At 43.4% G+C, this 22,342-nt stretch overlaps 1 protein-coding gene across 4 annotated transcripts in view; it reads right to left on the bottom strand.

The window, feature by feature from the left end:
- Positions 1–4,184: 4,184 nt before the first annotated feature.
- slc13a3 (solute carrier family 13 member 3) overlaps positions 4,185–22,342 on the bottom strand; it is a 64,632-nt gene continuing 46,474 nt past the window's right edge. For 2 of the 4 annotated variants that reach the window (XM_059980844.1, XM_059980843.1), the window contains 4 exons: positions 20,085–20,197; positions 17,941–18,102; positions 13,905–14,042; positions 4,185–7,430 (listed from right to left, as the gene is read on the bottom strand). In XM_059980844.1, coding sequence (XP_059836827.1) covers positions 7,275–7,430; positions 13,905–14,042; positions 17,941–18,102; positions 20,085–20,197 — 569 coding nt within the window. In that variant the 3' untranslated portion in view covers positions 4,185–7,274. Of the gene's footprint in view, positions 7,431–13,904; positions 14,043–17,940; positions 18,103–20,084; positions 20,198–22,342 lie in introns of those variants that run through there. The other 2 variants (XM_059980845.1, XR_009514137.1) reach the window with 2 other exon arrangements.

Here is a 22,342-nt window from a genome sequence, read left to right as displayed (position 1 = left end):
TATGTCAACTATGTACAGCATACTAGATAATACAACTACTATATGGACATCCACAGCACAGTAAATTTTAAACACAAAGTGCACTGCAGATGCTGTGGTCAAATCAAGACGTACAAAAAAGCTGGATGAACTCAGCAGGGTCGGGCAGCAACTGTTGAAAAGAGCAGTCAACGTTTTGGGTCGAAACCCTTTGTCAGGTCTGAAGAAGGAGGGGTCAGGGGCCCTATAAAGAAGGTGGGGGGAGGGTGGAAAACCAATCAGAGGAAAGATCAAGAGGTGGGGGAAGGAAAGCAGAGAAGGGGATAGGCCGGAGAGGTGAAGAAGGAATCTAAGGGGAAAGCACTATGGGTAGTAGAAGAAGGCAGAATAATGAGAGAGGTGATAGGCAGATAAAAGAGGAGGCAGAGTGAAAGTGGGATGGGGAAGGGAGAGGGAGGGAATTACTGGAAGTTGGAGAATTCGATGTTCCTATCAAGGGGCTGGAGACTACCCAAACGGTATATACCTGAAACGTTGACTGCTTCTTTCTACAGTAAATTTTTAATTGTCCCATTCAGGTCTAAAGATTCAATCACTGTAGAGAATTTCTTACTCTTGTAAGATAACGTCTTTCTTGACAAGGGTCTTGGCAGGTGAGACTCGTGACCCTTGCTTCTCATTGGCTATTTTATTTGCTTTAAAATTCTGCTCAGTTCACTCAGTATACAAATTCCAGTTATGTGTTGCACGATTGAAGGGGGCCTGTTTTTTCAATGTGGTTAGCCACTTCTGCTCTTTTTTAAAAGAAATCATGATTATTATCACTCAGTACTCATTGATTATGAATCCATGAAGTTGTTCATTCTGTACCTCTTTTTTAACTTGAATGTCTCGTTTCACTTCAACAGGTCGGTAGTCAGCTCAGGTTATGCTGTTATGCTTTGTAGCTCCAAAACATAAAAAAACTAATTAAAAGAAAAACATGGAGCCAGGAGATACTTGCCTTAGTTTCATTTTACTTTATTGAGATGCACACATATGATGTGGTGTCATAATGACGTGCCATTCATATTTTTATATATAACTCATAATGAATTATGTAAACTGTTACATACCCCATGGGTATCTTGTGACTGTCTTATGACCATGATGTAATTGAGTATCTTTGTGAGCGTGATGTAATGGTCTTTGTGATGGTGGGGTGATGTAATTTTCCTGCCAGTGTGAAGTCACATAATGTAATTTTCCCACCAGTGTGATGGCATGTTCCAACAGGTATATAAGGGGAAACCCCTGTTGTCACGCAGTTAGTTTGTTAGTTCATTAGTTAGCTTTGCTGCGTATTCGTCTCATGACGCAGTTTAATTTTAAAGTGGAATTTTTACTTTCTATTGTAAGGTGCAAAACCGTTGTGCCAGCAGTTTCGCCAATAGCTGCCAGTTCTTGTTTGTTGCACCGTTGTTTTACCTCCACAGTCTAGTATTGGAGAGTGAAGACCTTACCAAAGTACAGGAATCTGAAGGATTGAGTAAAGTTGGTGTCATTTAGCGATTTTGTAAAGGATCGACCTTATTGAATCTTTGTTCAGGAATTGTGGCCTGCATCTGAGATAACCCCTGCAAGATCAGGAAGGTTTGTGCAGTGTACCCCCTCCAGAAAAAAGATCAGCTCCTTTAAGCCGTTTTATTTCCTTCGTCATGAATTCTTTGGACAAAGCGTCTCTCGGCTGGGATCAGCAGTAACATCACGTCTTTGAAGAAATCAATTTTCAGGGAAGTCTCTCCTTACTGACTGTATAAATCACTTGGGCGTTCGAATTTACCACTTTAAGAACTATTCCAGAGTTCGGCTGTTTGTTAAATTGTCGTACAGCAGTTAACTTCTGGTTAAGTTAGTCGTTTGTTTACTTTTCACTTTTGGTGAGCAGAGTTTAATAAATGTTTATGTTTGTTTATAAAACCTGACTCAATTCTTTATTCATTGTTGCCCACCACATAACAAACAAACAAAGAATGCTTAATCAAACAATATATTTGCAATATTACTCAAATAGTATTGAAATATTAAGCACATAACAGATCAGACTCAAAAACCCCACCACTCTCTACGCTACCATTTCCTGTCAGAATCGCCTTATCTAGATACCCTTGTACCTATCAAGTAATATAAATACAGTGTATGTACGCTAATTTTATGTATTTATATTTATTGTGTGTATGCATTTTATTGTGTTCTTTATGGTTATTATGTTTGTTATGCTGCATGGCATCCAGTAACAATCATTTTGTTCTCCTTTATACTCTTTTACTGAAGAATGACAATCTTGAATCTTGAATTGTGAATGTTTCTTGATAATAATTTCTCACCTCAGCATTCTATAATTAATCTGAAAGATGTGGAGAAGGAGGCAAACAGGCAATGAGGAACCTTCTCAATGTCATCTTCAGGGTTTGAGACAAAGAGACTGCAGATATTGGAATCTGGAGAACACATGCAGGACTGGAGGAACTCTGCAGGTCAGCCAGCATCTATGGAAGGGAATGGTTGCTTTGGAGTGAGACCCTTCATCTGGGCAGAAAGTGTGGAGTGAGATCTGGTGGGTGATGGGTGGAATCAGGTCTGCTCCACCATCCAATCATGGCTGATTTATTATCCCTCTCAACTGTATTCTCCTGCTTTCTCTCCTTAACCTTTGATACACCTACTCAACAAACCTCCACTTTTAAATATATCCAAGTGACTAGGCCTTCACATTCACCTGCAACAAAGAATTCCACAGATTCTCCACTCTCTGGCTAAGGAAATTCTTCCTCCTCTCTGTTCTGAAGCTGTGCCCTCTAGACTCTGTGTCCTAGACTCTCCCGTATGGGAAACAACCTCTCCATATCCACTTATCTAGGCCTTTCAATATTTCACAGATTTCAATGAGATCCCCTCCCCCATTCTTCTAAACTCCAGTGAGTACAGGACCAGAGCCATCAAACACTCCTCACACATTAACCCTTACATTCCTGGGATCATGTTCAAAGACCTCCTCTGGGTCCTCTCCAACACCAGCACATCCATCTTACATAGAAGGCCCCAGGTCTGGACTGCACCAGTCTCAATGTCTCCTCTAACCCAGTTCCCCAGAGTCGTCAACTGCCTGATCTGTCAAAAATGTATCGACGTTCTTGTTAAATACCTTTAACAATTTAACCTCTATAACCCTCCAAGGTAGAGAATTTCAGAGATTCACCACCCTCTGCAAGAAGTTCTCACGCACATCAGTTTTAAAAAAAATCATCCTAGATCTTGTACGTATGCTTCCTGCATTTTTTTGATTTTGGTTCATATTTCCAACATCTGATTTTCGAAACATCACACCTCACTGTTTAAACAAATGGAACACAGTCAAAACTGTCATCTCTGAATCCTTTAGATGAAGTTGCTTTGAATAAAGAGAACCAAAGTTGGGTTTTTGGGCCGAGAACCTTCATCAGAATGTCGACTGTTTATTCCCCCTTCATGGATGCTGCCTGACCTGTTGAGTTCCTCAAGGTTGCCAGCATCTGCTGAATCTCTCGTGCTTATGATTTGTCACACGAGGTGAATATATGAGAGTATGGAAAATTAGTTAAAGTGCATCCATTCAGTGGTCTCAATAGTGACAAATTTATAAAACCCATAGCGAGCAATTTCAAGTTCCTGGGTGTCAATATCTCCGAGGACCTAATTTGGATGCAACATGTTGATGCAGCTATAAAGAAGGCAAGACAGCAGCTATATTTCACTAGAGTTTGAGAAAATTTGGTTTGTCACCTAAAACATTAAAAAACTTCTACACATGTACCATGGAGAGCTGTCTGTACCACTGTCTGGTATGGGGGAAGGGGTACTACCGTACAAGATCGAAATAAGTTGCAAATACTTGTAAGATTAGTCAGCTCCATCATGGGTACTAGCCTCTGTAGTAGACAAGACATTTTCAAGGAGTGGTGCCTTAGTGAGGTGACGCCCATCATTAAGGACCCCCAGCACCCAGGGCATGTCCTCATCTCACTGTTACCATCAAGAAGGAGGTACAAAAGCCTGAAGGCACACACGCAGCGATTCAGGAACAGCTTCTTCCCCCCCGCCATCGGATTTCTAAACAGTGAACACCACCTCATTACTTCTGTTATTTTGCACTACTTAATCCATTTAATAGACATATATATAGTTAATGTAACTCAATATTTTCTCTATATTTATTTATTATGTATTTCATTGCACTGCTGACATAAAGTTAACAAATTTCATGACATATGCTGATGATATTAAACCTGATTCTAATTCATAACTGGAATATGAAAGAAAATGAAAATGTATCTATGGAGAGAGAAACCCAGTTAATATCATAGATTGGGTTGTAAAAAGAAGTCAATGCTAACCTTATTGAGTGAGAGATCAAAATCCTGTAGACGTAGTTGTATTGTGGGATCATTCAACAGAGAAAACAGGCCCTCTAGTCTAGGGAGAGGAGGGAGATAGGGGGGAGAGAGAGAGGGGGAGAGAGGGGGGGAGAGAGAGGGGGGAGAGAGAGGGGGAGAGAGAGGGGGAGAGAGAGGGGGAGAGAGAGGGGGAGAGAGGGGGGGAGAGAGGGGGGGAGAGAGGGGGGAGAGAGAGAAAGAGAGAGGGGGGAGTTACTTCAGAGACTGACTGTCAGATTTAATCCTCTCCAGAGATGCTAGCTGATCTGCTGAGTTCCTCCAGCACTTGGTGTGCGTTGATCAAATTTAACCTCATGCAATTATTAGTTTGCGGGTCATTAAAGAATTTGGCATGTCGACTAAGGCGGTGACTGTTAGTGAAGTGATGACATTTAGAACACCTCTGGCACACCAACTTCTTCAACAGAAAATTAACAAAGGCATCTCAGCACGAAATGTTTTAATTGCCTGAGGTTTGGCGAAAGGAGAAATGCCAGTTATAAAGCATGAACATTTCATATTTCTGGTTTCATTGTGGACTGATTTAATACACTTCATTTTTACATTCATCTGTATGTGTGGCTAATTTGGGGGTCTCCATCTTGAACTGTGACAAAGTGGACTTTGTTCTTGTGTAGTTTATTAGCCATTCTCAAACCACACTCAGTGGCCACCTTATTAGGTACACCTGCACACCTCTCTATTATTAACAGCTCCCTGGCCACTGGGACCGTTCCAACCTGCTGTGGTCCAGCCCTTGCTGAAAAAACCCAACTTAGATCCTACCTTACCTAGTAACTACAGGCCTTTTTCTAAACTTCCATTCATATCAAAGGTTCTCAAAAAGGTTATTCTCAGTCAATTGCTGCCCTATTTACACCAAAACAACATCTTGGAAAGATCTCAGTCAGGTTTTAAGGCTTGTCATAGCACGGAGTCTGCCCTGCTGAAAGTGTAGAGTGACCTGCTCCTCTCTATCGACTCAGGTGACTCAGCCATTCCAATTCTTCCTGACCTCAGTGTAGCGTTCGATACTGTGGATCACGCCAGTTTAACAGACCATCTCCAATATGGCGTTGGTGTTGATGGCACTGCCTTGAACTGGTTTAGAACCTACCTCAAAAATAGAAGCTTCTCCGTCAACATAGGCAAATTTTCTTCTCCCCCAGCTAGACTCTCCTGTGGGGTCCAAAAAGGTTCTACCCTAGGTCCCATTCTTTTCTCTATATATATATGCTTCTCCTCGGCCAAATCATTCAAAAATATGACATTTCTTTCCACTGTCGACCTTTATCTCTCCCTGAAACCAAACAACCAGTCAAATCTAGTCAGCTTCATGAACAGCCTTGAGGACATAAAGTGTTGGATGGCACAGAACATCCTACAGCTGAATGAAGGCAAGTCTGAAGTTGTCCTGTTTGGCCCCCCTGACTCCATCAAAGTGATTACCAACAGTCTTGGTAACCTGTCCCCCCTTGTCAAACCCCATGCTAAATCCCTTGGTGTGATATTTGATTCCACCTTTAAGTTTGACAAGCAAGTTAATGCAGTAGTAAAAGCCAGTTTTTTCTAGATTCGTACTATTGCTAAAATCAAGCAGTTTCTCTCTTTCAAAATCTCGAGAAAGTCATCCATGTCCTTACATCCTCCCGCTTGGACTATTCCAACTCCCTGTATACTGGGATTAGTCAGTCGTCCCTGTCCCGTCTGCAACTGGTCCAGAACGCCGCAGCCAGGCTCCTGACAGGTACCGACGAGGGACCATATTACTCCTAGCCTGGCCTCCACTGGCTGCCAGTATGGCTCAGTATTGATTTTAAGATTCTCCTGTTTGTTTATAAAGCCCTAAATAGGCTGCCCCCCCCCCCCCATTATATCACAGACCTTCAAACTCCTTATTCTATTTCCAGGTCCCTCAGGTTGGCTGACTTGGGGCTCCTGACTGTCCCGCGATCTAAACTTAAGTTCAGGGGTGACCACACCTTTGCTATTGTAGCCCCTAGACTGTGGAACAGTATTCCCCTCCCTGTCAGATCTGCCCCCTCCATTGACTCTTAAATCCAGGCTCAAAACTTACTTTCATTCACTAGCGTTTGAATCCTCCTGAAATGGCTGATTTTTGGCTTCTGCCTAGGCCCTTGTGTTGTTTCTTTTGTGCCTATGAGCTGTTTGCCTTGTTGGTTATGTCTGTGTTTCTTGTATTTCTGATTTTAGCTATCTGCTCTGATCTGTACAGCACTTTGGTCAACGTGGGCTGTTTTTAAATGTGCTATATAAATAAATTTGACTTGACTTGACTTACTCATTCTACGCCTTTCATAATTTTACAAACCTCCATCAGATCTCCCCTCAGCCACTGGCGCTCCAGAGAAAACAACCCAGGTTTACCCAGCCTCTCATGACAGCACGTTCACTCTAAACTAGGCAGAATCCTGGTAAACCTTTTCTGCACCCTCAACAGACTTCCTATAGTGAGGCGACCAGAACTGTATGCAATACTCCAGATGTGGCCCAACCAGAGTTTTATAAAGTTGCAACATAACCTCTTGACTTTTGAATTCAACACTTTTAAACATGAGGTTTCTCCATTCTCCATCTTCAGTACATTTTAATAACGATTATTAATAACTATTCCTCTGAAAATAACTTTTTACAATTATCATTTTACATTCAATATAAAAATCATTAGTTCATATTCATTAAAATATGTGTAAGATCTGTAAATTCTTCAGGTCATTTTGTACAGTCGGGGCCAATCTAACCTTGAGAGAGTTGCTTCACAACCTCAAGTGTTGACAGTGCTGCATTGCTTCTCGCAAGGTTAGCAATCTGTGGAGTCATGTATTACATAGTGCCATTCAAGGAGGTGTGAGTGAGGTTTTGCATAGGCTCTGCCCACTTGGGATAAGTGGACAAATCAAACATGTAGTAACCCCACGTGTTCACAGCTAGCATAAGCAGGAGAATCCCCAAGATGTTCATGACAAACCCGGACCTTACCTGCAATAAACACATCCAATTGATTAGTACCATGTAAAGTAATGTATTTTTTTCCAAAGTTAAAAGCACTGTCAACTCTAAATTCCTGAGAGCAAACTGATAAAGTCATAGTTAAAGTAAGGTAGGTACGTATATGTCACCAAATACTATATCTGAGACATCCCACCTCTCCTGGAAGTTCCGGGAGTCTCCTGCATATTGATAGTGGCTCCCTGACACCCACAAATTAGATACAATATTCCGGAAATCGATTTTTTTAAGATCAAGCAAGGGAGAGGAAGAGGGAGCAAGTGACAGATGTAGCAAGAGAGTGACAGAGAGAGCATCCTGATTGGTCTCTCTTTGTGCTAAGTAGACCTATCAGCTTTCTCTGTGGGCGGGCTTTACAGTCAACCTCTCTCTCTGTTTCATTGTCCATCAGTTCAGTTTAGTGTCCTGCAGTGCCATGGCGGGGTGTTCCAGAAAAAGAAAATATAAAACGTACTTCACCCCAGACTACACTAAAGTGTACCCCTGCCCAATAGGGGTCAAAAATAATGACGGCAACAGTAAAATCAGTGAGCACAGGGCAATTGAGACAAAGAGCTCTGCCAGTTGATGAAACTGCTTTTGGTGCTGCCAAATTCTGATTGTGATGTAGAAAGGGCATTCAGCATGGTGAGTCACATTACGACAGAATTCAGAAGTCAGCTGTCTCACAAAACATTCGTGAATCTGATGTCTTGCAAAATTAACAAATTCATTGACACAGACTGCTATGAGGTTGAGACTTCCGGTAAAATGCTCAAATCTGCCAAGCAAGCCACATCACAGTACAAGGAAAGTTTGCAAACGAAATAGAAAAGCTATTTGCATTAGTGTTGAGACTGCCAACAAGAGATATATATGTGTGTGTGTGTGTATAAATAATTTCAATACGTGATCAAATAAATTGCGTTCTTTCATAATCAAATGTCTTGTATACTTAAATCCTTGGAGGTCGACCGGGGGGGGGGGGAATATGGGGTTGAGGGGGGGCAGGGATGATGGTGCAATCTCCCTGAAATGAGTTTTTGCAGGGTGGGATGTCTGTTATCTTTTTCTTACAGTTCTTTACAGGAAAGCAGAGAAGTACAACAGAGTTTCTGAAAAACTATAAATAACAAGTCTGACAAACAGTTTTCTGTCTCCTTCCCCTTTTGAATAAAGGATTCACATTTGCTATTTTTCAATCCACTGGAACCTGTAGTATAATATCACCACCAAGTGCATCAGCTCCCTCAAAACTCTTCCCCCTCTGCAGCTGCATATTTAGCACTCCAAAGAGCCATTTCCCTCTATGACGCAGTGATTCATTCTTCAATCATCCTCAACACCCAGTCCTCATCCCTAAGCTACCTCTGATGATTCACTGCCTACCATTTTTCCTTCTCGACTCCCATTGTTCAGTCACTCCTTACACGTGATTAAATTCTTTCAATTTAGCAAAAAAGCTGAACCTCATTTGCCATTCAACAAAATCATGGCTCCTCCTATTTCTCAACTCTATTTCCCACTTGATCCCAATATTCCTTGCCCTGAATCAGCCTTGAGTATGACGGAGCATCTACATTTCCCGTCTAATAGAGAAATCCAAAGGCATACAACAATCTGATTGCAAACATTTACCTCACTTCAATCCTATTTAAATATAGAATACTACAGCATGATGTTGTGCCGACCTTTTAACCTACTCTACGATCAATCTAACCCTTCCTTCCTATATAGCCCTCCATTTTCCTATCATCCATGTGCCTATCTAAGATTTTTGTTAAATGCCCCCTAATGTATCTGCCTCTACCACCACCCCAGTAAAGCATTCCACGCACCCACCAGTCTCTGTGTAAATAAACTTATCGCTGACCTCCCTCTTGTAATTTCCTCTAATCCCCTTAACATTATGCTCCTCGTATTAGCCATTCCAAAGTTCAAAGTAAATTTTATTATCAGCGTACATATATGTCACTACATACGACCCTGAGATTTGTTTTCTTGTGGACACACTCAGCAAATCTATAGAATAGTCACCGTAAATAGGAACGATGAAAGAGCTAGAACACAGCAGATAATAAACTGTGTAAATGCACATAACAAGAACATGAAATAGCAAGATAAAGGGTTCTTATTATGAGATCACATGTTGTGGGAACATGTCAATAAATGAGTGTAGTTATCCCCTTTTGTTCAAGAGCCTGATAGTTGAGGGGTGGTAACTGTTCTAGAACTGGCACTGCGGGTTCTGAGGCTCCTGCACCTTCTACCTGAAGGCAGCAGCGAGAAAAGAACATGGCCTAGGTGGTGAGGATCTTCGATGATGGATTTCCGCCCTCAGAAAAGTCTCTGGCTGTCCTCTCAGTCTATGCCTCTTATAATCTTGTACACCTCTGACAAATGGCCAACATTTAATGTGAGATCATGGCTACTAATTCTGCAATCATCCTTCAATTTAATCAACAATTTTGCTTGCTCGTGGTCAAGTGAAGCTATATTTTCTTGTTACCTTATGCCCAAAATCAGTAGGGATAGGACCAACTGGCATGTGTTGAGCATGACTTTGAGTGCCTCATGCAGGATAAAATTGCAAACTCTCCATTTACAATACGTGAGAAGTCTGTTCAGCAATAAATGAACACTATGTGGATGGGTTCAAAGAGGCAGAATCATAAATTTGCCTACTCATCACTGTTCATTGACCTTCTTTTGGTAAAGTTTTAGTTTATAAGCAGTGTTCTATCTTGAGCTGGACTTTCTGGTCCAAAAGTGAATGCCCTAACTCAACCACAAGTAATGCTATATCTCAAAGGTTATTGAATCATGGCCTGGCTATTAAGTCACAGATCTGTTTAAAATTGGCCATGTAAAGGTCAATCAGGTTATTGTGAATACAACGCTGAGTGCCAGAGCAAGTTTTGTCCTGTTAGTAACTTCTGCCAAGTTCATCAAATAAATTCATAAGTAAATAATTTGGGACTTAAGCAGATGATAGAAAAGAATCTTTAACTTGCAGTGTGTTAGTCGAGCTGTGTGTATTTATTGTGAACATTAGATATTTCATCTGCTTTGTGATCATTGATTCTTTCTGTGCACAGTAATCCCTGATTGACAATGTCCACATTGTATAACCTAGTACCCATTGGTGCAGGAAACCTCCCAAGGTATATCGCAGTACGATAATCAAACATAGATGATACCAGTCCTGTGGCTCGATGTTCTGTTCAATGTCAGTAATCACTGACTCACAATATTCATGAAGCTATAATAACATAGCACCCATTAACATACAGGAATTAAATCCCCGGTACATGAAAAGGGAATGACTCTAAAGTTCTCATTATAAGATCATAAGACCATAAGGTATAGGGGCAGAATTAGGCTATTCGGCCTATTGAGTCTGCTACACAATTTCATCACAACTGATTCATTTCCCTCTCAGCCCCATTCTCCCTGCCTTCTCTCCATATCCCTTCATGCCCTGACCAATTATCAACCTCTGCTTTAAATATAAAGACTTGGCCTCCACAGCCACCTGTGACAATGACTTCCACAGATTCACCACTCTCTGGCTAAAGAAATTCCTCCTCATCTCCATTTTAAATGGACATCCCTCTATTCTGAGGCAGTGTCCTCTTGTATTAGACTCTCCCACTATAGGGAACATCCTCTCCACATCCACTTTATTTAGGCCTTTCAACATTTGATAGGCTTCAATGAGCTCCTCGCTCATTCTTCTGAATTTCAGTGCATACAGGCCCAGAGCCATCAAACACTCCACATATGATAAGGTTTTCCATCCCAGAATAATTTTCATGAATCCCCCCCCCCCACCCCGCCGAACCCTCTCCAATGTCGGCACATTATTTCTTAGATAAGGGGCCCAAAACTGCTCACAATACTCCAAGTGAGACCTCACCGGTGCCTCATAAAGCCTCAACACTAAATCCTTGCTTTTATATTCTAGTCCTCTTGAAATGAATGCTAACATCTCATTTGCCTTCTTCACCACCTTCCTCCTCCAGTCTCAGAACTCTTCAACATAACATTGTATTTGAAAAGCAAAATTGCCAATAATAACACAATTAAATTCAGAGATTATTAAGAAGTCACAATTGCGAAAAAAATATATATGAAGGGTTTCGGCCCGAAACGTCATCACTACCTCCTCCCATAGATGCTGTCTGGCCTGCTGAGTTCTGCCAGCATTTTGTGGTTTTATATATTTTCCATTTGTGACTTCTTAATAATTCCTGAATTTAACCACTTTACTGTTGGAAGTTTTGCATTCAAGTGCCAAGGCCTTAAACCCTGGAAGTCCCTCCATACCCCTCCTTAAAGTCTTCCACATGAGTGTGCTTTTGCTTCAGGTTCTATCGCTGACCTACACATGAAGGGTAACTTCTAGCTGGCATTGATCCCACCCACCTGCATGTCTTGCATGAAAGCCCATCACCCAGGGGAAACTCATGCTATCACAGGCAAAACCTGCAAACTCTATACCCAAACTTTGTTTACACCACAGACTAATACCATTAAGCATTAAGGATGGGAATCCCCAGCTCTGTATGGGTATCATCAGATGCTGGGATCAAAATGGGGTCACTGGAGCTAAAAAGCAGTGGCTCTATTTGTTACACCACTGTGCCACCACGGTAGCTGATTAATCTGTAAGACCATAAGATATAGGAGCAGACGTAGGCCATTCGGCCCATCGAGTCTGCTCCACCATTCAATCATGGGCTGATCCAATTCTTCCAGTCATCCCCACTCCCTTGCCTTCTCCCCATACTCTTTGATGCCCTGACTAATCAAGAACTTATCTATCTCTGCCTTAAATGCACCCAATAACTTGGCCTCTACAGCCACCTGTAGCAACAAATTCCACAGATTTACCACCCTCTGACTAAAGTAATTTCTCCACATCTCAGTTCTAAAAGGATGTCCTTCAATCCTGAAGTCATGCCCTCTTGTCCTAGAATCCCCTACCATGAGAAATAACTTTACCATATCTTATCTGTTCAGGCCTTTTAATATTCAGAATGTTTCTATGAGATCCCCCTCATTCTCCTGAACTCCAGGGAAGACAGGCCAAGAGCTGCCAGACGTTCCTCATACGGTAACCCTTTCATTCCTGGAATAATTCTCATGAATATTCTCTGAACCCTCTCCAATGTCAGTATATTCTTTCTGAAATAAGGAGCCCAAAACTGCACATGTTACTCCAAGTGTGGTCTCACAAGTGCTTATAAAGCACTTATAAAGCCTCAACATCACATCCCTGCTCTTATATTCTATACTTCTAGAAATGAAAGCCAACATTGCATTCGCCTTCTTCACAACCGACTCAACATGGAAGATAACCTTCAGAGAATCCTGTACAAGGACTCCCAGGTCTCTTTGCATCTCTACATTTTGAAATCTCTCCCCATCTAAATAATAGTCTACCCGTTTATTTCTTCCATCAAAGTACATGACCATACACTTTCCAATATTGTATTCATTTGCCACTTCTTTGCCCATTCTCCTAAACTATCTAAGTCTCTCTGCAGGCTCACTATTTCCTCAACACTACCCACTCCTCCACCTATCTTTGTATCATCAGAAAATTTAGCCACAAATCCATTAATACAGTAATCCAAATTATTGACATACATCGTAAAAAGCAGCGGTCGCAACTCTGACCCCTGTGGAACTCCACTGGTAACCAGCAGCCAGCCAGAATAGGATCCCTTTATTCCCACTCTCTGTTTTCTGCCGACCAGTCAATGCTCCACCTGTGCTAGTAACTACCCTGTAATTCCACGGGCTCTTACCTTGATAGGCAGCCTCTTGTGCGGCACCTTGTCAAAGGCAAGGTGATCCAAGTACACCACATCTACTGCATCATGCCACAGTTTTATGCATTGGCTGCATCACTTTCTGGTAGGGGACTGGGTGGACTGCTGCACAAGATCGAAATAAGCTGCAGAGAGTTGTAAGGTCAGCTAGTTCCATCATGAGCATGATCCTCACCAGCATCCAGGACACCTTCAAGGAGTGGTGCCTTAAAAAGGCAGCAGCTATCCTGAAGGACTCTATCACCAAGGACATGCTCTCTTCTCACTGCTGCCATCAGGAAGGAGCTACATAAGCCTGAAGGCACACACTCAATGATTCAGGAGCAGCTTCTGCCCCTCTGCCATCAGATTTCTGAATGGACATTGAACCCATGAACACCACCTCACTACTTTTTAATTTCTATTTTTGGGACTACTTATTTAATTTAACTATTTAATATAAATATACTTACTGTAATTCACAGTTCTTTTATTAATAAGTATTGCATTGTACTGCTGCCACAAAGACATCAAATTTCATGACATGTACCAGTGCTATTGAACCTGATTCTGATTCATTTGGATAGAAATTTCATCAATGAAATGCCCATTTTGGCTCGGAGGCTACAGCATAAATTGTACGTACCATATCCTTGACCTTTAGATGGCCTGTGGCAAACGCAATGGAATTTGGAGGCGTTGATATCGGCAACATGAAAGCGTAGGAGCACACAACAGTTGCGGGGAGCATGAGGTACAGAGGATTCACCCTCATCCGGAGAGACTGGAATAAATGATTAGCACATAGCGTGAGATGTTGTCCTCACGAACAAGCACAGCTCACCAAACACTAGTCACACTGATGTCTGAGACACGTAAGTACTACTACCTCAAAGTACATCTTCAGTCGACATTTCATATAGAGAGCATGCTTCAATTATAATGCAACAGACACACAGCTTGCTTTGGTGCAGCGTTTCCACTACTGTTACAAATCTCAGGGTTCCTACGAAGGACTGTTAGCAGGCAGCACCGAATGCCGACCTGGATAGGAGGTTGCTAGGAAAGCCGACGGAAGCTTGCTCAAGTAGGCAAGCTTTTAAACGACAGAGGACTGGAGGTGTATGGAGCGGATTCTGCAGGGGAGGCTCCAACGTGCACGGATCGAACGAGGCTGCAGAGAGTTACAGAATCAGCCAGCTCCACCGCAGGCACAATCCTCTCCACCATCAAAGGCATCTTGAAAAGGTGTACTCAAGGAGATGGCATCCATCACTGAAATCCCTCTCTATCCGGGGCATGGCCTCTTCTCACCACTACTGTCAGGAAGGAGCTATGGGAGCCTACAGATGCAAATTCAACATTTTAGGAACACCTTCTTCCCCTCTGCCATTGGATTTCTGAGAAGACCATGAATCCATGAATGCTACCTCACTGTGCAACACACACACAAAATGCCGGAGGAACTCAGCGGGCCAGGCAGCATCTATGGAAAGGAACAAACAGGTGACGCTTCAGGCCGAGACCCTTCATCAGGACTGAGAAGGAAGGGGAGAAATCAGAATACCTCACCAGTCCTCTTTTGCACTATTTATTTACATATTTATTGTTTAATTGTAATTTATAGGAATTGTTTGTGTATTGCTGCCACAAAATAACTGAATTTCACAATGTCTGTCAGTTGGAGGATACTGCAGTTTACAGAATTAGGAAGCGTGGAGTGATTCGAAGGCAGAGATGAGAATCTTAAGTTTTGTTACAGGATCTGTAACCTACATCGGTCAAAGTTCAAGTCAATTTATAACTACTTTTACTTAGGAAAGTTACCTTAAATGTTACAATGCCTTATGTTATGAGTGTAGGTGGCAGAGGCTAAGCTACCACAACCCCTTGAGGGGGAGGCGGAACAAAAAAACGTAAAAGACCATTTTCCTGGTTAAACAAGTGGATGTGCTTTCTAGACTGAAAAAAAACATGAGATGCAAGTTGAATAACAACTGCAGATTTTAACAAAATAAAATGGAATTAGAAATTTGGTGCTGTGACTGATATTCATTAAGTTGCTGGGACGCCACGAAAACCCACTGAGCTCACTGGGGCAAAAATCTGGCTGAAGTGTGACTCCATTCCCACATCGATATTACTGGCTCTGAAGTGATTGTCCTTAAATAGCACCTTGCAATCTCTTCAGTTTTACCAAACAGGTAAAGATATTATCTAACAGAGGGCAGGGTTCATGTGCTGGCAGGTAACATATCATTAACTACTAGCCTCACCAGCGAGGTCAACTGCACACAAGGCAATTAAAAAACTGATCAAGCTTCCATATTTGTCAATGAAGTAGAGGACATTTCTTCTTTGGTCATGATGATGGATCTTGGGAGAAAGCTACCACATAAACTATCCACTTAAATGTTACCTGAGGTTAGCAAAGGTCCTTTAGTTCATCATCAATGTTAGATGATAGATGGGGAAAAAAAGTGTGCAGCCATTTCAGACGAGGCCCTGAAGGAGCAACACCTCATATTCTGTTTAGATAAACTCCAACCTAACAGCATGAACATTGATTTTTCTAACTGAACATTTCTCTCCCTGCCTTTTCTCTCTTTTCCCATTCCTCATTCTGGTTCCCTTTCTACTCCTTTTTCTCCTCAGCTGCCCATCGCCTTCTTCTAGTGCCCCCCACCTTCCTTTTCTCCCATGGTCCATTCTCTCCTCCTATCAGATTCCTTCTTCTTTAGCCCTTTACCTCTTCCACCAATCACCTCCAAGCTTCTCACTTCATCCCACCCCTTCTCCACCCACACATCTTCCCACTATCCCCTGCCAGCTTGTACTCATTCCCCTCTCCCCCCCCCACCCACCATCATCTTATTCTGGCTTCCGCCTTCCTTTCCAGTCCTGATGAAGGGTTTTGGCCCAAAACATTCCTCTCCATAGATGTTGCCTGACCTGTTGAGTTCCTCCAGTATTTTGTGTGTGTCCCAAAACAGAGACGAGTCCCTTCACTTACCCACCCATGAGACTCAGGTATTATTGGCCAAGCAGTTATTTTGCCACTCAATTCTTAATTGTCTTGAACAATGACTTCCTGAGACAGTTCAGTGGGCAAATAAGAGTAGACAACATTTTTGTGAGTGTACTCCACAGAGCCCAGACCACAGATGGACAATATATTGGAACATACAAAATGCTGGAGCATCTATGTAAGGGAACGTTACGGGCCAAGACCCTTCAAAGGGCTGCAAAGGAAGGGGGAAGAAGCCAGAATGAAAGGATGGGGCAGTGGAAGGTGATAGGTGAGGGCAATGTATTTCCCTGTTTTGTGAGAATTCCATTAACACCAGCCCCCCTTTTCCAGATTTGCTTGTGTAGTTAGTGAACTGAGTTTAAATTCCTCAGATACCATGTTGGTGTTTGAACTCGGCTCCAAGAGTGGCTACAGTTTTTCAAAGTTCAAAGTACAGTTATTATCAAAGTCTGTATACATTATACAAGCTTGAGACCCGTCTCCTTACAGGCAGCCACAGAATAAGAAACACAAGCAACTGAAACTCTCTCCCCCCCCCCCACCCATGTTCAGAGAGAGAAAAAAACAAATTGTGCAAACAATGAAAGTAAGCAAACTGCATGGACGCAAAGCTCAACGCAGCCAGAGCAGGCCGCGGCCTCAGCGTAGTGAAGAGCGGTGTTAGCGTCACAGAGCCCCGAGCGGCCGCAGAAGGCTGCAAGTTCAAGTCCAGTCCAGGGACGCAGGTGTGGAAATGGAATGACATCCCATTGGAGCTCGGCACTGTTGGTGTTGCTTTCTTTACGATGTGACATTGTATTTAAAGGTTTGTCACGTGTACATCGAAACATACAGTGAAATGTGGCCGCGTACATCAAATCAAATCAGCGAGGATTATCTGTGGGCAGCCTGAAACTGCCATCACTCCTCTGGCGTCAACACAGCATGCCCTCGGCCCACTAACCCTAAACCTCCGTCTTTGGAACGTGGAAGGAAATGGAGCCGCGAGAGGAAGCCACGTGGTCACAGGGAGAATGTACAAACTCCTCACAGACAGTGCTGGGAGTCAAACCCCAATCTTCTAGCTGGCACTGTTAAGCAGTGAACCATGACGCCCTTTTCTGCCGATTCACTCCCTGTTTTCTCATGAGGGTGCAAAATAGTCCATGAAAGATGTTGTGTATTTAATATTTCAATAATAGTTCAGTAATTTTCCATATATACTGTATATTGTTTGATTAAGCATTCTTGTTTAAGTAATTCATGTGGGTTATATGTATAAATACACAAATTGCATATGTCATCACGGTACCACAGCACACGTGCACGCTTCACTTGAGGTAAACCCAAAGTTAGACCTGTATTCTCAGACTGCCATGTCTTCCCTTGAATTAGTTTAATGTTTTAAAGTTACAAAACATAACAGAAGATTTTTAAGAAGGGGCAAAAGACATTTTTACCAAAACTGATCTTGCAAATGTTATTATTGATTCCAACAAAATTCTCTTCAATTTGCAACTTTTAAATTTCAACTTTGTGTGCTCCTAGAGTGTGCAAAGTGAAGGTAAGGTTCCAAAGGCTCTTCGGCTGCGATGTCCTGTGTTTGACAAAGGCACTGTATAAATGCAAGATCTTCTTTCAACTTCCTGTATTTTCAAATGTGGAAACTCACCAGCTTAATTAAAACAGGTAGCAGTATTATAATGGTGGCAGTGTTGCTGGCAAATTCAGTGAAGCACGTCACTAGCAGAGAGATGAGTAGGAGAGCGATGCTTGGCTTGACGTTCACAAGGGGGTGAAGCTGGTTACTGAGCCAGACGGACAGTCCGGAGGCCTAGAAAGCAAAGGCAGCAGACACAGTAAAGCTCAGAGGTGAATAAAATAAGAACTGAAAACAAAGACGTTGTAATAGTTGGAGAAACCAGACACCCTGATTGGTGGTTTTGTTGTCACCATCAGGGCAGCACAGTGGTGTAATGCTTTTGCAGCTACCGGGGTTCGGTCCTGGTGCATCTGGAAGGAATCTGCCCGTTCTCCTCACGACTACATGGGTTTCCTCCGATGCTTTGGATTCCTCCCACATAGGGGTTAGTAGGTTAATGGGTCACACGGGTGTAATTGGACCAGAAGGGCTCATTGGGCTGCAGGGGCCTCTTACTGTGCTGTATCTCCAAACCAGGGCTTCCCAATCTGGGGTCCACTTACTGGCATTGGTCCATGACATGGAAAATGTTGGGAACTCCAGCTCTAAATGAACAAAATGTTCATATCTGCCAACTAGTCTCCCAGTGCTTGAAGACTTGGCCAGGAATCTGGGGTCTGCTAATTCTATTTTCTACCCAATGCAACAAAATACTTAATGCAACCAATGCTCTGACGGAAATTAATCTGGTTATAATAAGAGGGTAACTCCAAGGGTAGTCATAGCCGAAGGGTGGTGGTGGGGACGAGCTCCCACCGCTACACAAATGCTCTTCATGGCGTGCGTCTCAAACTGCCTCTGACAACCAAGTCCAACTCCTGGCCTTCACGTGTGGCACAGTTCTTCTGCCTGGCAGAGCTGTTCTCACTGACAGGAGAAGGGGCAAAGGTGGGCCACTGGCACTTTAAAACCAGTTGCTCTGGGCAGATGGGGCTCGTTAACCACGGATGGTAGCTCACCTAGGAGAGGGAGAACGCTGATTTCAAACCTCCGCTGCCTTGCGGCTATACCCGCTCACGGGAAAGGCTTTGGGAGTAAACCCCGAGGAAAAATCCGGAGTTGGAGTCCTGAAGGCGGCTGACTGCTGCACCCAGAACCGGCACGGCAACTCCTGCAATGCTGCTGGCACCAAACTGTACCGACCTCCGTCGATCCTTTGGACCTGTCATCAGCGTAGAGAGAAGGGGGTCCCACTGCATGGGCAACAGACGGATCCCCATATCAACTCTGCCCTGGCTTGCACCCTGGAGAGGCCACTCCCGGTGACTCCCAGAGGTGCAGTACCCACGGTTGACTACGACCGAGGGAGGCCACACATAAGAGGGATTATTTTTTGCCCTTGGCTTCAGTTTGAAGCGTATCGAGATTTCTGACATTTGCAAGTGAGCCCTGTCAATAACCTGCATGATTTTCCACCCCTTCAAACTAATGAGAGTGAACAGATTTGTAGCTCTGCAAATGAAAAATAATTCACAGTCTGCATTCCAAGTCCCGTGCCAAGCTTTGATCTGCAGTACCATGGAACAAGTACACAGATTCAGTAAGAGCAGTATTTCTTTTCATTGTTGTAACAGACTTCCGGGGAGCCAGGCAGCACCATTAATAATTGGACTTTAAGCTGCAAAATCGGTCATTTCTTAAAACAGTATTGTAAGCAAAGATTATTTTGTGGTGGTGCGGTAGCATAGAGGTTAGCATCAGCGATGGTGATTCAGTTCCGCCGCTGTGCGTTCTCCCCGCGATTGAGCGGCTTTCCTCTGACTGCTCTGGTTTCAGCCCGCAGCCCAAAGTTGTTCTTTTCCGTGACTCGTGGCTCATTGGATGGCAGTTCTGCCATTTCTCAAGCGTTTTCTCTGTTTTTGTTTCACAAGGCTCGAGACTCAATGCAGCAGAGATGGAAAGCATGCCAGGAGCCAGTCTGAATCTCGGCTGGGACCGCTCGCCTTGAGCTCCACAGCGGATGCCACTGCACCGCTGGCCGGCTGAAAGATATACAGGTCGGTAGGCTGATAGGTCATGAGGGTGTAATTGGGCCGGAAGGAACTGTTACCGTGCAGTATCTCTAAATAAAATAACAATGAAGTATAAGGATATCAGATCTCTGTGATACGTACCTCACAGCCTTTGGCAATGGCGTAACCTCCGCCAAGCAACAGGATCACATTCCAGGGCAAGTTACTTTGGATTTTCGACCAGCTTAGCAGGGGGGGATTTGTTTTCCCTGAGGCTGGAGAAGAACAATTGAGGACAAAACAAGAAGATGAAGAGCATTAATGTCTTGTCACCGCGAAAGCTTGTTAATTAGCAAACCTAGGAAGAAGAGCCAGTGGTTGTCAATGGCCTCAAAAATGACCGACACCTGTAACAGCAAACACCATCCCCAACCAAGTTATGTGAAACGTTCAAAGCAGGGAAAACTCCCAAGGCACTTGATAGAACATAGAACAGTACAGCACAGGGAAGGACCCTCTGGCTCATCATTCCTGCTAAACTAATTAAGCGATTTACACCTGATGAAGACTTTGGCCTGTAACGTTGATTGTTTATTCCTCTGCGTAGATGCTGCCTGACCTGCTGAGTTCCCCCAGCATTTTGTGCGTGTTATTCTGGGTTTCCAGCATCTGCAGGATCCCATGTGTTTATGACACCTAAACCCTCAGCCTGCACATGGTCCACATTCCCCCATTCTCTGCATGTATTGAGAAGCCTATTAAAACACCCCTATCACATCTACCTCCACCATAAGGAGAATGTGGTTGAGAGGAATAGTAAATCGATGGGCTGAATGGCCTAATTCTGCACCTTTGTCTGATGGCCTTAAAACCATCTCAGGTATGTTACTGGATAACATATAACACAAATCACATCAGAAGATGTTAGGGCAGGTGTTTCAGTGCTTCTGAGTTATTATTGGTGCATAATAAAGAACTTTAATTCCCAGTGGGCAATGGGGGCAGTTCACCCAGAACAGGAAGCTTCAATGGTGAGCGGATCGCACATGCTCAGATTTCAGTAATAAAATATTCTCGCGTTAAACCCACACCAAGTTTGTCTTTCCTAAGTGCAGACACAACAGAGAGTGATGGTGCTCCGTCCAAGTTCCAATGCTTACTTTCCAATTAAATATGATAGCCAGGCTATAAAAATCCCAGTTTAAAAAAAAACGGGTTGAGTTTAATCGAGCAAACTTTGCAGCATTTACACGCACATGTTTGACATGTAACTGTTTTTCTCTCTAACAATGTAACATGTAAATCATTTTAATGAATAACGATATCCTTGATAATCCAGGTAAAGAGTCACCCAGCACAATCTTCTCTGCAAACTCTACTGGTTAAACATGCTTTTTTAGACTGAATTATAAAGCTATGTTAATTATGGATCCCTCAAGGAAAGCAGCATCTGTTGTAATGTGAGTATTATTAAAAGTAAGTTAATACTAATCGGGGAGCTGTTGGTAGCAAGAGGTGGGATCCGGGGTTGGTGGGGTCTTTACATCCGCTCTTTCTACTCCCAGTATGCATTGTATATAGTTCCTCCACCCAGGCCGCATGAGGTACCTGGAAGCCTCTGTATTGTAAATATCAGCTGCCGACCCAGATAAAGATGCTCTTTTGGCCGTAAAATTGTCGAGTGGTCTTTTGTAAAGTAGAAGTTACCACATATTTTTGGCGACGAGGTAAACTGGTTTTGTGGACGGGTCGGCCTGTTTCGAACGAGCAGACGAGGAGATTCGTGTTCGGATGGCTGCGTTGGGAAATATCAGTGAGTTCGAGGAGCAAATCGGGGAGAGGCCGGAGTATGAGGAAAGGTTGGGACACTTTTTCTGTGCTAATGGAATTACTGAGGAGGCTAAGAAGCACTCTATCCTCCTGAGTGTGTGTGGAGCAAAGACGTACAAGCTGATATGGAACTTAGCTACACCACGGAAACCGGGAGAAATTCCATACGATGAATTGGTCAAGCTCGTGGGGAACCAGCACAACCTGAAGCCTTTGGTGATAGTTTAATGGTTCAAGTTTCACAGCTGCATCCGGAAGCCAGGGCAGTCTGTGGGCGATTTTGTGGCTGAGCTTCAGCAGCTGTCGGAGCATTGCGATTTCGGAGCCGTGTTGGATGACATGCACCGTGATAGATTAGTATGCGGCATTAATAATGATGCCGTACAATGCCACTTGTTGGGGGAAACCCCACCGTTGACTTTCAAGACAGCCCTAGAGATTTCCCAAGGCATGGAGGTGGCTGCTGATAATGCCAAGGATATCCAGAAAGGGCATGGGGGGGGGGGTCGCAGTCGGTGGCAGTGCTCCAAGTCAGGAGGGAGACTGGTGAACAGGAGCAGCGAGCGGGTGGAATGTTTTCGGGTGGAGGG

Source organism: Hypanus sabinus, chromosome 9, assembly GCF_030144855.1.
Source record: "Hypanus sabinus isolate sHypSab1 chromosome 9, sHypSab1.hap1, whole genome shotgun sequence".
Taxonomy (NCBI): Eukaryota; Metazoa; Chordata; class Chondrichthyes; order Myliobatiformes; family Dasyatidae; genus Hypanus; species Hypanus sabinus.
Note: the sequence above shows the minus strand (reverse complement) of the source record. Positions and strands in the feature narration are given on the sequence as shown.